General features: G+C 39.8%; 2 protein-coding genes across 2 annotated transcripts in view; both read right to left on the bottom strand.

Moving 5' to 3' along the window:
• Positions 1-17,500, bottom strand: part of rabgap1 (RAB GTPase activating protein 1) — a 67,726-nt gene that overhangs the window by 27,124 nt on the left and 23,102 nt on the right. Inside the window, 6 exon segments of the mRNA XM_020606038.1 lie at positions 11,605-11,755; positions 13,845-13,938; positions 15,150-15,318; positions 15,557-15,726; positions 16,124-16,226; positions 16,311-16,377. Coding sequence (XP_020461694.1) covers positions 11,605-11,755; positions 13,845-13,938; positions 15,150-15,318; positions 15,557-15,726; positions 16,124-16,226; positions 16,311-16,377 — 754 coding nt within the window.
• LOC109963485 (probable G-protein coupled receptor 21) lies at positions 31-5,907 on the bottom strand. Its single transcript, XM_020606040.1, has one exon. It carries the CDS (start codon positions 5,033-5,035, stop codon positions 3,797-3,799), a length of 1,239 nt encoding a protein of 412 aa, XP_020461696.1. The 5' UTR covers positions 5,036-5,907; the 3' UTR covers positions 31-3,796.

The raw sequence follows: 17,500 nt of genomic DNA, 5'->3' as shown, positions 1-17,500 counted from the left end.
TAACAGATTAGATTTATTTGCTCAGTACAGATACACAATATATACAACTTATAATATCGTGTAGGTCTATCACCTACAGTTAAGCATCATAAGTTTTCATCACAGATACTCGCTTTCAATGGCAGCAAAATTAAACAAGTGTGATCATTTACATTATCCCAACATCCTCCATCTATAAAAGCAGATGTCTTATAAAACCCTCATCACAAATTGAACATCCTCGATGTATCAAATATCATCTTACTGTAGGTGGTAATGGCTTAATTTTTAAAAACATATAAAACACCCCATTGCTCCTTGTGTGCAATTTCCAGCTTTCATTGTAGAGAATACAAACGCAGAGAGAAATTTCTCTCTTTCGGGACATTTCCAGACCAAGGTTTCGTAACAGCTATCAGTCTTGTTCTAATGTGATAATAATATGTTCTTCAGAACAGCTGGGTCATGAGTCAGCCATTAGTGGGGGTCTGGTGTGGCCTATTTAGAGCCTTATGAAAATCCAACACAGATTAAAAGCCAGATAAGAAAATACCTCTGGGTGGGTATCTGTGTTAAAGTGCACCATTAGGGGGAGTTGGTACTACCATATCTGGTACTGTACAGTCTCTGCTCTTAGATATGATAACTAACCAGTACTAGTGTAAAATATGTTTGTTGTTCTTAAATACAAAAACATATGTTCTCAATTGAGAACAATAAGTTCAAGATAAACATTGTCATGCCTCAAAATTGTTTTAAATAAGACCCCGATTTCATATGTATGTGGGTAAAATCTAGACTTTAATGTGACAGTGAGTCACATTCACAATAAGTGACCTCATTAGCTATATAAGGACTTTGCTTGTATCCAAAACAAATACACAACTTGGTAGACCCAATCAGTGCAATTAAATAAAACTACTTAAGACACCAGAAAAAAAGATAAGGACTCATGAAGCCGATAGCTATGAAGCTAGGAGCCATTTTACCTCTTCTTTCTTTGCATCTGTTACTTTCTACACATTCATTCCTAACGGTTGGTTTAACTGTTTTAGTGATAAATTATGTTGTTGTTATTATTATTGTTGTATCCATCAATAATTATTTTCCTCTCCTTCCTGCATGTAATCCACAAATGGCTTCCTAGACCAGCCCTGGTCTCCATTTTCCTCTGTCCCCTCCAATCCTACCCAGGGTGGCACTGTATCTCGACACAGCCACCATCACCATGTTGTTCCCTTGGGAACATGAGAGCCACAGGAAAAAAGGGAATGTGTGTGTGAATGCTAATGTGAGCATGTTTTGGCCTAATATTTCCCAACTTTGCTCTCAAACTTACACATTTCTAAGGAACTGTACCATTAATAAGCTGTAGAAACTACTCGGTTTAGTCTTACCTCAAACTCAAAGTTACCAATCGTTCAAATCACAAAAGACAGTCAAAAATTTGTCCAGTAAAATAAAATGCATCTTCATAAAGATACACCTTCAATGATTTCATGCTGCTAAACCTACTTAGTCTAAAACATCTCTCTCTTTATAAGAGAAAAGACAGAAACAAAGTAATTTTACAAAAATAAATGTGTGTAGTTTGACAGTAAGACATTCAATATGCCATTTCTGTATACAACATTTCTGAACTACAGAAGGTACAAATAACATCTGGCAATGCTTCATGAATGGCAGCAAAAATATTTAACCAACATGTGAATCTAACACTACTGTACATCACACTCACATACTGTAAGCTCACAAAATACAGTACACTCAAGGAAAGTGATATGCAGCTAATAAAGCAATGACAGGTGATAACATTGTTAGCACCCTTGATAAAACATGTTAAACTGTCCAATTCAGCCAAAGATCACATCCTACGTGCTCATACAGACCGATGCACACACAAATAAATACATGCCAGAAATGAACAGTTTTGAGTTTTTGCTTCTGGCTATTTTCAGTTCAACAGAAGAACAATGGAGGAACCATGATTGTAAATCATAAACTTCTGGAGAGTAGCTAAAATAATCAATTAAAACAAACTACACAACAAATCTAGTTCAGGTTATTCCGTACTGAATGTGGAATTAAAGGCTGGCTAGTGAACATTTTCATCTCTGCTCATGCATATATTTACCCGTCTGGACCCTCAAAAAACAGTCGTGCGTCTAAAAATTGAGCCCTCCGTGGCTGTTAAGGGATAATACTTTCCCAACAGTTCATTTTCATTTGTATATCAAGACAACAAGGCATCTCTAACCCAAACAAAATGCAATCGACCTACTGTATACAATGCTTGTGTAAAATCCACTTGTATGTTACTAAATCTTCATAGAATAGATGTGTAGAAAAAAAAATCTTTGGTAGATAACATAAGCTACATTAAATTTTATCTACTGTGATGCGAGTCTCCACAGTTCAAGACTGAGATAATTTTACACAACTTTTGAGTTTATGACACAAAGTATGTACACATGGACTCATTTCATGTTACTATATGACTTGATTAGTTTGTATTAAGTGAAAAGGCTCAACAAAATTACACAATGGGACGAGATGATACAATATGTGTATGCACAGATGCAAACATACACAAATCAAGAGGTCAGTCCCTCTTTACAGTGCTGCACAAAGGTTAGCAGCCTTACAGAGAAATAGAGCTATTTGTCTGTTTTGCCTGCATGTGATCCTCCAGTGTTGCTGTGTGTTTCTGTGCGCACTAGTCCCTAAATGGAGGTACAACAATGCAGTCACAATACAGCACACACCAAGGATTTTAACACAGTAACTATTTGTAGTCAGCCCAATGATGTACAAACAGTGTACAGTAACCGTAAAAATATACCTTTTCTTGGTCTTTCTTTACCTATCTTATAAGTTTAGTTACACAATCTGAACTGAACAAAGGTGCAATAAAACAAAAGTTTAAACAATAAATTGAAAGAGAAACTCAAACTGTTTTTTTCTTAGGTTAACAGTCATAAATGGCATGTCATATATTGCTAACAGTGGGCTCAACATCAATAAATCATCAATAAATAATCTATATTTTTATTCAAAAGGTTTATCAATAGGCGTCTCATTGCATACATAAGAACTGAAACTATAAATTGATGTGTACTGGGTCCAGACATACATCATTTAATTTCTTTTCCCCCTAATTAATCAACCAAACAACCACTATGAAGAGATGACAAATACACAACACACAGACAATTACATCACTTTTAAAATAAATACTGAGGAGGGTAAGAGCACATACAAACATATTCAAAGAGTTTGCTGCTGGCAGTTCACCTCAGCACTACGTTACTAAATAACAGCAGTCAGCTGTTCCATATGCACTCCCTTTTTTGCATTCAGTATATATTGTGTTAGAAACAAATAAAGGTTACACTGTTTCACATACTACACATACAGCTTTACAGGAAAGCTTTCTTGTATCATTTATGTTGTTTTGGCAACATAAGTTGAAGTCACTTCCCACAAAAGAAAACTGATGCAACCCCTTCCATCTATCAGCCCTGTCCATACACAGCATGCTGGGTCTCCCTGACCGTTTTAAAATGCCTTGCACAACGATTTAGGCCTTTTTATCCTTTAGTGCTTTGCTCTTGACTCCCTTTCTCTGTTGTCAGTTGTGGCATGTGCAGAGAAGTGCCTGTTTAACCTCCAAACGTGACAGAAACAACAGCAGCAGGCCGACAGCTCTTTTTCATTACAGCACATTTCATCTCAACCGAGGAAACATCTTACAGCAATCACGTCTGGTGTGACTGCAGTGCCGCCACTGGCACAAACGATTTCCTCTATGTGTGCACTACACATGACATGTTGTGCCAATGCCTATTTCCCCGTGGCCATATCCATACCTTGGCCCTGCACATCCCTTTTCAAAGGAGTCAACAAAAGCCTTTTTACTGTTCCTAGCCCCAAAGCCACTGTCACTGCTCCGTAAACAGAAGGAGCAGAGGCGTTTCAGACCCTTCCTGAAGGCAGAGTTGGAGAGGCTGTAGATGAGACAGTTACAAAAGCTGTTGCTGATTGCCAGCCACGTGGTGAAGAAGGAGGCTGCAGGGTGGTGGTAGATCCCTCCACTCTCCAACAGAAAGTAGAGGATGTAGGGCAACCAAAGGACATAAAACACGCTGGTAATGCGGAACAGTACCATAGCGTATCGCTTGTCTGGGTACGCTGATGGGGGCTGCTGGTAGTATGGCTGGTGGTGTTGGTTTTTTTGTGGTTGAGAGAAGTGAGGCAGCTGCCCTTGTCCTACTGCACTGTGGTCCCTGACCACAGATCCCACTGTCATTCCTGGACCCTGCTGTTGGGGTCGGTAACGTGCATGGCGCTCGCTGATCTCCCGGGTGTGTTGTCGGCAGATTTTGAAGATGTTGGCATAGGTGAAACAAACAGTGAGAGTGGCAGGAGCGTAGAGCAGTGCAACAATAAAGGTCGTGAATGCAGGACTAGTCTTCCACTGAATTGCGCACCACTCCACCATATCGCCATGGTAACCAGGTTTCCCCCACCCAAAAAAAGATGGGAGAAACACCAGAGCAGAGTACAACCATATCAGAACAATGCAGCAGCGCACTCGACAAGGTGTCACTAGGCATGCGTAAGTCAGGGGTCGTGTGATGGCAATATAACGGTCTACACTTACACATGCTAACGATGCCATTGAAACTGACTTCAAAACAGACACCATGTACCCAAACACCTGGCAGGTGAGTTTGGGGTCGAGGTCCTGCAGGTGATGGAGAAGGAATAGGGAGGGGAACAGACAGCTGACCCCCACCAGCAGATCAGCATATGCCATAGTCTGGATGAAAGCACTGGTTGTGTGCTGGCTAAGCAAGGGTGCACAGTGAAACACAAAAATCACCACCAGGTTCCCAAAAATAATGAGAACAGTGAGGGGAAGTATGATAGAGACTTCTAGGAGGCATGTGGTGAAAATCTGGGAATAGCGTATCTCAAGCAGGCAGAAGGGAGAGGAGAAGTTGGTCAGGTCAGAAGAGCTCTGAGTCAGTGGATCCTGTGAGGAATTCATCATCTTGGGTAGGAATATGTATCAGAGGGGCCCCTTCAAGGGTACAATGAACCCAAGAACCCAGTATTTTGTCAGGTAGCTGGCAGGTCCTGAAAGTAGCTCTATGGTTTCAGTCCAAATGATAAGCTCCACACTGCGGTTCCATGATCAGGCTGCTGTCAGCTGCCATTTCAAATGCATGAAGGACAGAAAGGGCAGAAGGGTGAGGAAGCCCCATGTATTTGTCCCCAGTGCAGGTAGTTGTGTTTTTACACAAAATACCTGCATTACTTTTCTTTTATCACAGTAAAGCAAACTTCCCAGCTGAAGGCACAAAGAAGAAAAAAAATCTGATAAAAATGTGACTTTGTCTAAAAGAATTCAGGTCCAATTATGTTTGAAATACCCCCACTCCCTATAAAGTCAGAGATGTCTTCAACATCTGCTGCAGCTGCAGAAGGCACAGACTGAAGCTCTCTCTTATCTGTCTGAAGCCCACAATGTCATAAACACAGCTTCCAGTGAACATTACTGTGCAATGAGCCGGATATAAATTGTTGGAGGGAGACAAGAAACATAATTTCTCTTTTTTTCTGTCCTTTAAATCCACGTTTGTCCTGCTTCTCCTTCCTCTTCCTTCTTGCTGTCCCTTTAGCCTTTTTTCATCACTCTTCAATGTTCCCTTGCTCTTCTGTCTGGTTGTTCGCAGGACGATCACAGCAGACTAGTGTCAGCTGAGAGGATGAAGGCAGTGCATGGGGTGACTGGTGTTCATAACATTCACACACACACACATACAAACACACCTCAGCTGCTGTTTCTATCCAGAAGAACAGCAACTATGTCTGAAGTGGAAATGAGGTAGGCAGAAATAACGATGCTCGGAGAACCCCCGTGTTCGCTTATCCTGCCTCTCTCTCCCTCACTCTGTCTCGCTCCCTGTGCCTCTCTCTCTACAGAAACAGTGACACTGAGGCCCCTCCCCTACCCTGTGGCTCCAACCAATGATCAGCTGCAAAGGCACGAGGTTCCTGCTTCCCCCACCTTTTCACTCCTCCCCCACATTTTCGTGCCAGGGTTTCTCACAATTTCCCAAGATTCAAACATATCGTTTCACACTGCTAAAATTGTTCACATTCATTTCCAACGTCCTTCCTAAAAGCCAGGAACTTGTGAGCTCTAAGAATCTGGACATTGTCTTTCTACAGACAAAAAGTTTTATTTGTCTGCAGTGAAACAATAAGTGCATGCCAGAGTGCAAATATAATGAATCTGACTCTAAGCCAAGTACAGATCAGCAGATTCCCTGATGGCTTTGTACATCCTAGCATGCTGAATGTAATGCAATAAATAAATTACTTCAAATTTAGTCATTTTTATATCTGTATTCTGCTAATGATAAACTGCTGCAACATTCAAGCTTAAAAGACTAAGAGAGCAACTTATATACATGAAAGCGCACAACAAAATTTAATTTGGGCTCACAGTCTGTGTGTAATTAGCAGCTGATCCATTAACGCAGCAAGTAATTAGCAACTGAGTCTGCCTCCTAGGTGCAAACTGCAAGCAAAGGAAAGCTTGTAAGGTGCAATTCAGATTATTGAAAAAAGCTGCACAATATAAATGTGCTACTGTATATCCACAGTGTATTAGTGTAGCTCAGCAGCTAGAGTATCATGTAGAAATGGACAGCCTTTTCCTGACTCTTAATTACAGCAGAAAGTCAGGATAGCAACAATAATAATAATAATAATACCGTTAATAGAACATAAATGTGTTACATTTAAAAATGTCCACGTTCATATACATAGTACTACTGCCCTGTCCAACAAAGTTATTTATGTAATGTACTATATAATTAAATTTTTTTTTTTTTTTAACTTTCCAACTTTACTATATGTGTGCATGTGTCTCCAAAAGAGCAAGAGAGAGAGAAACAAAGAGAGACCGCAACACTATCAACATTTAAAAATCTACAGTAAAAATATTCTTATGGGTGTACAAGAACCAATATAAACCCAGTACAGGCAAGATCCCAACATTTTCCGATTGTAGTTATACTTTCCACGTTTCAGAATATTTTCGCTTGAACCAACTCTGTCCACGTATTTGTGTGTGCACATATCCCTTTGTTTGTTTGGTCTGACAGCTCTAAACAGCTGTGCACCTCCTCCTGATTTAGCATGCATCAGCAGGCGCTGCACCTCTAACTATGCATGATAACATATGACATTTTCAATGTCCTGCCTGGCAACATCAGCAACCATCATTTTATCGCAAGGTCTGGTCAGAACATTTTTAATCCATTATCTTAATGTACCCAAATCAAGTCCCCCTCAGCCTGCAAAGAACCTGCTGAATCTGTGAACCTATGCTAGATTAATTACCAAATTAGTTATATTTAGATCATATGATGTCATTATTAGATGACTTTCTCAGGGCTGCAGAGTTTGTTTCGTGCAGGGCAAGTGGGTGTAGCATGAGGGAGACGCAAACATACCCACACAGCCACACCTACACACAGCAGTCTGCATCTTTCCTGCAGTCCAGACACACTCCCATGCTTTCACGCACCTCCTCTGCCGACCACACGAGGAGCTAAAAATAGATGACAGTATGACAAAAAGGGTTGGAAAAAGAGGAGGAAAGGGAGAAAAGAATGAGGGAGGGAATAAAAGATGAGAAGAAGAAAAGGTAGAGGAGAGAAAGAAACAGAAGATCGCAAGGACAAAACAGCAAGAAGAAATGAGTACTGTGAAAACAAGAAAGAAAGGGAAGTCTGATTGCTAGCAGTCATGTTGTCTGTCTCAGTTCTGCTTCCCCACAGCTTGGCAACCTCTCAGGGACAGGCATCCAGTAGCCAACACACACCTGGCTACAACACAATGGCCCTACAATTCTGTAGAGCATGACTGCTAATAAGGGACAAGAGCTAATAAGGGACAGGAGCTAATAAGGGACAGGGAAAATCTCCTTATTACAATTATTACTATTAGGAGCGAATTACTGTTCATATACTCATGTCAAATGATTAGAATTAGTATTGGTTAACATCATGATTTAAATTTTAACAATAACTACATTAGTATAATTATTTTTAGGGTGAAATGCAACTCCTGTTTAATATGACTAGTGATACATCTGTAGAATAATGGTAAATGTTTTGCAGTTTTTCTTAAATAACAAAAAAAAGAGCCAAAACCTTCTGTTGATAAGCTAAGACTAAGACAATTAACCTGCAACTGCAATACTGGCTGACTCTTATCTGATTAAATTACTATTAATTATTAATACCCACCATCCGCAAACCACCCAGCCCGTGGCTCATAATCCTGAAAATTCTGTTTTGTTTTTATATAAATATGGAAATAACCAGTCACTGCGAGCCAACTTCTGCACCAGTGTCATGTTAACAAACATAAACAGAACTGGTCAGACTCGTATTTGGAGTTTCTATTAATCAGTGAAATGTGTGGTAGGCAGTCACACACAGATGTAAACACATTACAGTAGGAGGATAACACAAGAAAAATAAACCCTGCAAACATTCAACTACAAAAATTACTCAAATTCTTTCATCTGACTGTCTGAACTTTCTAGCATTCGCTGCAAGATTTGAAGTGGGAATCGGGCTTCAAAACCAGATAAAACATCTGCAAGAATTTCCAGTTGTACCTAGTTAGCTGAGGTCAGAGCAGCAACGCACACATAAACCTATGGGCCAGAAAAAAAAAAAAGAAAGAAACAGCAGATACGATGGACAAGTAAGACAACAGGAGACAAGAAAGAAAAAGGCAAGCAGACAGTGTGATAAACCACACAGGCAGACAGAGCGAGGAAGGAAGACACATGGATTGACAGGAGCACAAACTGGTCTAGGAATAAGTCAGAAAGCGTCAAAGTCAGGCAAGCACAAACATACTTGATTATAAAGAGAGATAGACAGAGAGGCAGGCAAACAGATCATTATGTAGGTCAGACAGAGACAGGCAGGCAGGCAGGTAGTTATAAGTGCTTGTTTTTGCGCTCCGTTGGAAGCTGGTGCAGCAAGTCTGGGAACTGAGCCTGTTTATCTGATCACCATGTGACTACATGATGCACATACATGTGTGACTGTATCCTTATATAGACACCTGAAGAGATTTTGAACATCCTGTTCCCCCATGTGGGTAAAGGGGAGGATGAGACATTTATAAATATAACTGAATGATCTAGTATTAAATAACAACACCATCAATCACACACAAGCTACTGTAACTACACCCTGAAAAATCACTAAAGAGTTAAATACTCACCCCTAACACTGTCAACACTGCTGAACATTATAAGTTTCAAGCAAATGTACAGATTTACCAGTTCAATAGGTACTGTAGTTCAGCATCTATTATTATTAACACTATAATCAGAACATATTACTTCACTTATATAGAGTAACAGTAAATATGCCCACACTGTGCATGTCTACATATCTTAGCACAGTGGTCCCCAACCACCAGGCCTCTGAACATTTGTTGCTGGGCCATGAGAATAAATTTATATACATTGTTATTACCTCATAGTTGCTGCAGTCTGTCTATGCTGCTCCTAAACACACCATGACATACTACTGCCTCTAACATGACAAAATCATGTTAAGTACTTGCATATATGTTGACTGTTTTGCTGTAATGTGATCACAATGTTACTGTTGCTCAGTGTAATAAAGTGTTCCCTTGGCTAAATCTCACAGTCTTTCCTAAAAAATCCTCTCAATTAAAAGCTGCTGGGATTGGGTGAAACCAATCATCTTTCTACCAGATTAGCAACTATCAGTGACTGGCTTCTACTCTCTAAAATTTATGGAGGTAATGCAAAATTCAGATAATATGCAGAGAACCATTGAGCAATACATTCAAAACACTTTTCAACATTTTAGACTTGTTCTATGAGTAAGATCTTTTGTGTCTTAGTTCTAGTTTGATTTTAAAATTCATCATAATTGAGTATATGCACATAATCTTTCTGTCCTTTAACTGTTCTTGGCTACTTTGGCCAGTCTTGATCTAAGGAGACTAAATAAAATGCAAATCTTCTGTCAGATTTAGCAGCACGTGTTCTCCATACTTCTCTCTGTGTGATTCTTGGCTGACGTACAAATCAGGAATACTTTAGTGCCTCTCCAACACATTTCTTTCCAACTTTCTGTCCAGTGGGTATCAATACAGTGGCTTACTGATCTATTGTTATAGCTTTCTTTGTGAAAGTTTAGATTCCACTCATACCATTCATGCTAACAAAAAAGGACAGAGATAACAAAAGTGCAAAGGAGCAAGGGAAATGTGGTCATGGAAAAAGAAGAAAGTAAGCATGGGGGAAGGAAGGGCAAGACCAACATCTTGTCACCACCTGGGACCCAGTTTGCTGCCCGGGGATGTTGCCTTTGCATAAGAACAGTGGACAAAACTGAGGCTGAGAAAAAAAAATTACAAAGACTAACAAACCATTCTGAGCACACAGGGGGGCTAGCCATCTACAGGGCTAAGTCACCTCCAATCCTTACACACACACACGACTATGGAGAAAGACCTATGCGTGCACTCTGTGCTTCTCCAACTTGAACACACATAAAAACACAGATTTGTTAAAAAAAAAAAGAAAAAGAAAAAGAGGAGCTACTGTCGGCAGAGACAACGTCAACACAAAGCAGCTGTGACAAACCAAATGCTAAAAATACCCCTATGAAATCATCATAATTGAATAATAACAATAAAATTATCATTTCAGATCGCAGACTATGTAGCTTAATACATGCAATTTCTGACCATTTTCCAGGAAGTCACAAAACTGGAACACTAATCTTTTATCCTGGCTGCAACAGCTAAAATGGTTTTAATTAGTGAGTCACAAAATCATATTGAGTCTTTAGAAAAAAGTGACAGTTGATTCCTTTGTTCTTCTTGTATAAACATTTCACTAACAGTGATCACAAGCCTAAAGCACATAAAGGAGAAACTTAAAAAACAGGGGCACCCGGTCCCTGGGGTGGACTCTGAAAGAAATAAAACTTAACCACAAATATTACCAAGGACAATAGCAGTAACACACATGCTTGGGCCAATAAAAACCAAAAGTCCTAAATGAGGCTAGTATTGCCTTCGTTTGGTAGTATTTGCAAGTTGCTATGCATTAATCAGATTCCTTTCTGCCCATGTTATTTCTTGAAACAGGAAAACTGAAATGCTGCCACACAATGGATCTAAAAGTCAATGATGGAGTGTCAAATTCTGTGACCTGAAGACAGTTATACGAGTGAAATAATTATATGTAATATCCTGGTAGATACAGTGACAGTACCACGGTGGTATCAAGACATTTTTCTATTGCAATAACATGAAATTACTAATATTGTTACATCCCTACTAATAATGGCTTCAGCTTAAACAAAAGATTTAGAAGGGTTGTTGTGCATGGCATCCTAAAATGAACAGTGAGTCACTGTGTTGAAGGTTTCCAGCCATTCCGATGACTCCACCACCAACATTAAGCCATCGTGGAAATTTGGTATGTCCTGATTATTTTAACAGCAACAATAACTGCATGGTATGTGGTCTTACCTTAGTAATAAGAGTGCGGTACTCCTCTACCTGGTGGTCATTGTTATGGCAACCTGCCAGGAGCTGCCACACCTCCCCACGAAGAGCCTCAGGAATTCCACTCCGCACCAAAGCTGGCAGCTGCCGGGGTCGCACTGATAGGTTCATATGCCTGAGAAGAAAGAGAAGAGGACAGTCAACCATAGAAGTTTACTTCATTGTTGTTTATTCAATCAATCGTTAAAGTACAGCACACTGTGGACTCCCTCGTTACATGCAATTGTGCAGCTGCAATCTTCGGTGCACACCTGCCAAAAGTATCTACCCAAAACGTTTCACTGGGCCCAGACTGTGTATAAACAGGACTATTATTGCTTTTCCAGATTGTCTGCTGGGCCAAGATAATGACAACGGGGAGGAGATGTATCATCTAATACCACAAATATAATGATTTACATGAGCAGCAGTCTTTCAAAATTCTTGCTGCCCTTAAGGGAAACAATCAATCAAGGACTAATATGTCACTTTTTCAGACTGAAATATGTGCTATTTTTGTACTGAAAATGCACGATTTATTGTTGAAATTAATTTTCACCTTTTTCCCCTGACATTAGTTTTACTTACTTTTACTTTATTTTACCCCTGTCTTATTTTTAGCAGATGGGGAAAAAAGGACAGCAGAATACAATAAGCCTGCAGAAAAACACAGCAATAATAGATATGAAGCCATTTCAATTCATTCTCTCCTCATCTTCACATTTAAATGTTTAATCTGTTGGGAAAACTCCATTTTAGAGTGATAAACAATCTATGAGATTAAATTAGAAATAGAGGAAAAAGGAGAAGGTAACCCTGGAGACACAGCTGTACCTGAGCCAACAGAAAACCCCTGAATCCCCAATGAGTCTCACTTTAACCCCCTCTCTTAATTTAAGTTCTGAGTTTGTCTTTTTTTTTTTTTATTTGCTCCGAGCTTCAGGTTATGCAATATGTGGCATTTTCAATTGGAACTAAGGGTAAGCAAAAGAATATTGTGCTAACGTATGTGCACATGTGGGTACACGCCATGTGATGTAACTATTGCCAGGCCTAGTCCTTAGGAGCAGGAGCTTGTAAAGGGCTGTCTGTGATTTGCCTCCCCGAGCGCTACACTCCACAATGCCACAGCACTCGCACTCATACTCACACACAAAGCCTAGTATTATAACAGGCTAGTCTCATGATTCCTTTCTTTATTGTAGGGGACATTTACTTTAATGAAATTGTGTATGTTCATATTTACTAAGCAGTCGCAGTGCGGTTTTGAGGTAGAGAAAAATAAGAGAAGCAGCAATGCTGGAATTTGCAGGTTGCAAATTCATGCAATATGTATTTTAAGGCATTACAATTCAGGGACACAAAAATGAGCAGGAGAGATTGGAAATCTCAACATATCCCCTCAGTGCCTGGATCACCATTGCTGTGGCAGAGGAATTACAGCTGAAATTTACAGTCAGGAGAAAGTAATTGTATAATCTGCAGATCTGCTCTCAGCGTGGCAGCTGTTAGTCATCTGAGATCTCTTCAGTTAAGAACATGCTAGAAGAGGACGAGAGTGTTTGTAAATCACATCGTTTGCCAGAATAGAATGTGAGGGTCTTTGACAGGATCTCAGGTCAAACCAGGCTTCAATTACTGAATGAAATAGAAGATGATTTAACTGGCAGGGGACTACGTGATTACTGTTCTGAAATGTGTTTGTTGATTTCTTCATCCATATTAAAGCTCGACCGCTGTAACTTTCTTCTGTACTTCCTTTTGGTGCACACATACACAACAGCCAAGGACGCAAAATAAGGGGGAGAGAAAGAAAATGTATATAAATATCCTCAGCACCTGACTTACCACCTCAGACTGATTGCTGCAGCAGAAAAACTGTGGAGGGGGTCTCTAAATATATGTTTGTACACATTTTACTGTTCTCCAGAAAACATACATGAGAGCAGATAGAGAAAAGGACAGGCATGCCCACTGTATGTGTGTCAGTTTCTATTCAGTCCATCACAAGCTTTTGATTAAAGACAAATGCAGTAATGGGAGAGGAAATCCATCTTAATAAGCAGATTCTCAATGACTCCTGCCTGATGCTTTCTTATCCTGTATATCCACCAAGCCCCCCACACACAGATGTTCATTGTGTGCATGGGTATGTGTGCCCACATTAATTGTAACAGTGATAGAAGGGTGAGGACACAGTGAACAAGGGAACAAAGTCCACTTACCACTTGGATAGTAAGTCCCCCCAGGTCTCCAGGATCTTCTCTGCACACTCCTTGGAAACGTCTCCTGACCCACTGAGTAACGGCTCATCGTTGTCTGAATATAGAACACAGAGTGAAAACAAGTGAGCTCCACTGTTGTCCATTTCCTCCTCACCATTTAAATCTGCCCTTTAAATATTCAAAATAATATACAATTTGCAAGAGCTCATGCATGTGAAATGACTAAATGAAATGTTTACATCACAGGCTGTGTATACTGTATGTTGTGTTGTCTAATGTTGATGGTTTAGTCTGAGCAGTATCTGAGCTGTGGATATGTTAATGCTGAACTTGAACTACAGCTGTCTAACTAAAAGATTTTTTGTTTGTTTGTGTGACAACCCACCTGAGTGCAAAAACAGTTTGGTCTTTTATAACAACTTTACATTTTGTCAGCTGAAAAAAACTGTACTATCTATACCTACTGTGTGATCTAAACATTTACAGTAGGCAATCAGTGGACATGCAGTTCAAAGGAGTAAGACAAATTTGTAGGGGCTCCAAAATTATGACATCAACACACATAGACAGACAGACATACACAGAAAGTACTTCAATTATCTGCCTTTTATTCTCACTCCTACATATCACATTCACACAACATACAAAACACACTCACACCACTGCATAGCTACTGTAAGTACTTTGTGAGGATACAGTACAAACAGTTCTGCAACACTGCATCTGAGCTCTCGTGGGACTCTGCAAACCACAAGCCTATTTTTGGCACAGCCCCACAGGACGTTTTAATTTTTAGGTAAAATATCACTGATAGAGTAAGAGGCTGAAAATGCTTAAACGCAAAATATCTGGAAGCAATAATCGTAATTCAGCTGGGCTGAATGCTAATTAATAATACTTTATATCATGGTGCTAGACAGTACTACAATACTTGTACTATTAAATGGGGAAGATGCATTCTTCTGAAAGAGGTCAGTCCTGTCCAAGGACACCAAGTGGTTCAGCGTTCCAGAATAAAAGCAAACTGTCATTTATATTATCTGCTTTGATGCTGTTTATGTGCCTGACATGATCAAGTATCACAAGTGCTACAAGAAGTCAAAACTATTAATATATGATGCTGCTAGTCAGACTTCTTCTGTGGTTCTATGTGGTAACATTTGTAAAGAATATTTTCACATGGATTAGACCATTTTCCATATCAAGTATTAGATCTTGAATAATACATTTGCTATTTCTTTGTATTTTGTACTTTAAATAAAGACTGTCCCATAAGACGTGGCTCAGCCTAAACTATCCAATCACCTTCCTCTTCATCATCTTCAGGAGGTGAAGGAACCATGGTACCAGCCCCAGTGGGCAAAATGCCGGGACTAGCTGTTGTCTTCCGTTTGTCTCTCTCAGTCTCACTTTCCAAACTCGCCACCTCATACAAAGTGTCAGAGGCAGGACTCTTACGCTCCTTGCGCTCCATCTAAGGACGGAAAACATAAGATAATCTACAGAAAAAATGTCGAGACCATCCTCTGACTGATTGATAGAACATGTGATGCATTTCTTTTTTTAAATACTACTAATTATTTACAAACTCATGGTGTCTTAAACTGATTGCTTTGCATCATTTCAGGTCACACAGCTATTATCAGATGAGATTCACAGTGACTCTCACTTCAATATTCACAGATGAGAGATTGTGCTATGACTTGATATACCTGTCGTAGTTTAAGGTAGAAGGTCTCAGTGTAGCTACGCTTGCTGAAGGGCCAGAACAGCCTGTCATTTGGGGAGCACACTCTGACCCTCGTCTCCAGTAGGAAACGGACTGGTTCCTCCACCTCGGTAATCACCAGGTCCACTGCTGTGGTCATGTACATGAATTTATCTACAAAAACAAAAAATAAATACGTTTTGACTTATTGTGTTTAAAGCTGAATTGTTGGTGTAGGAGGTAAGAATGCAACAAAGTCAGTATCACAATCAGTTGATGTGATCGCCTTGCATGCAACATTATTTATTAACAGACATTTAAGCACAGTTTACATGCCTATTTAATTTTCTCATGCCCATAATTTTCTCATGAATTGCTACAGCCTGATTAGAGGATTCATGCAAATAGTGGAATGTGATTTTAACCCTTGGAAATACTGTATGTCAAATACTGGTGTGAAAATGTGACTGAATAAACAACCGACTATCCAATAAAATGTGAACCAAGAAAGAGGTAACCACTGAAAATCGTTCTGTATTAGTAGAATTTTCCACAAATATTTGCCTGTTACCTTTGGGTGTTTCCTCATTCACAGCATGGAACTGGGGCGTGTTGGGGTTCCAACTTCCTGTGATGATGTAAGACTTCCCATCAGAGCTCTTTCCCATTGACTCCTGAAGAGGGCACAAGTTGGAGGACGTTAGCAAACACACATAAACGCACAACACAAAAACACACACATGAAAACAGTCACCCACCAGGTCTAGCAGGTGCATGTCGCTGTTCTTCACATTTTTCCCTGGGCTGAGCAGAAGACCAAAACACCTGCAGAACAAACACACATGAAAGCACCACACATAAACAAACATGTATATGCAGACACATATACAAACAGGGATGCAACAGAGAGAAAGAGGACAGTGAAATAAATAGAATGACATAAGAAAAGAAACTGAACCCGAGTCAGTACAATAAATCTCTCTACAGAATAAAACTAGTCATAAAAATCTAAATACATTACTCTCCGTCTCTGGGTTTATCATAAAAAAAAACAAATTGCAACACAACTGGAAGTCCACAAAAAAGATGATAGAATGTTTAACTTTTATGGGCCCAGATTTATGTTTAGTTTGATGTATAAAGTGATTAAAATACAGTCAGGGAAAAAATTATTTGAACCCCAGCTGATTTTGTAAGTTTGCCCACTAACAAAGAAATGATCAGTCTACAATTTCAGTGGTAGGTTTATTTGAACAGTGAGAGACAACAATAACAAAAAAAAATCCAGAAAAATGTATTACAAAAAAAGGTATGCATTAATTAGCATTTTCATGAATGAAATAAGTATTTGATCCCCTATCAGTCAGCAAGATCTCTGGCTCACAGGTGTATTTTACACAGGTAACGAGCTGACATTGGGAGCCCTCTCAGCTCGTTACCTGTATAAAAGCATTCAAACAAACCAGATTCCAAACTCTTCACCATGGCCAAGACCAAAGAGCTTTCCAAGGATGTCAGGGACAAGATTGTGGACCTACACAAGGCTGGAATGGGCTACATCGCCAAGCAGCTGGGTGAGAAGGTGACAACAGTTGGTGCGATTATTTGCAAATGGAAGAAACATAAATTAACTGCCAATTTCCCTTGGTCTGGAGCTCCATGCAAGATCTCACCTTGTGGAGTTTCAATGATAATGAGAACGGTGAGGAATCAGCCCAGAACTACTCGGGAGGAACTTGTCAATGATCTCAAGGCAGCTGGGGCCATAGTCACCAAAAAAACAGTTGGTAACACACTACGCCGTGAAGGACTGAAATCCTGCTGTGCCCGCAAGGTCTCCCTGCTCAAGAAGGCACATCTACCGGCCCGTTTGAAGTTTGCCACTGAACATCTGACTGATTCAGAGGAAGACTGGGTGAAAGTGTTGTGGTCAGATGAGACCAAAATC

The sequence above is a fragment of the Monopterus albus genome, unplaced genomic scaffold, assembly GCF_001952655.1.
Source record: "Monopterus albus unplaced genomic scaffold, M_albus_1.0 scaffold75.1, whole genome shotgun sequence".
NCBI lineage: Eukaryota > Metazoa > Chordata > Actinopteri > Synbranchiformes > Synbranchidae > Monopterus > Monopterus albus.
This window is presented reverse-complemented; position numbering and strand designations above follow the sequence as displayed.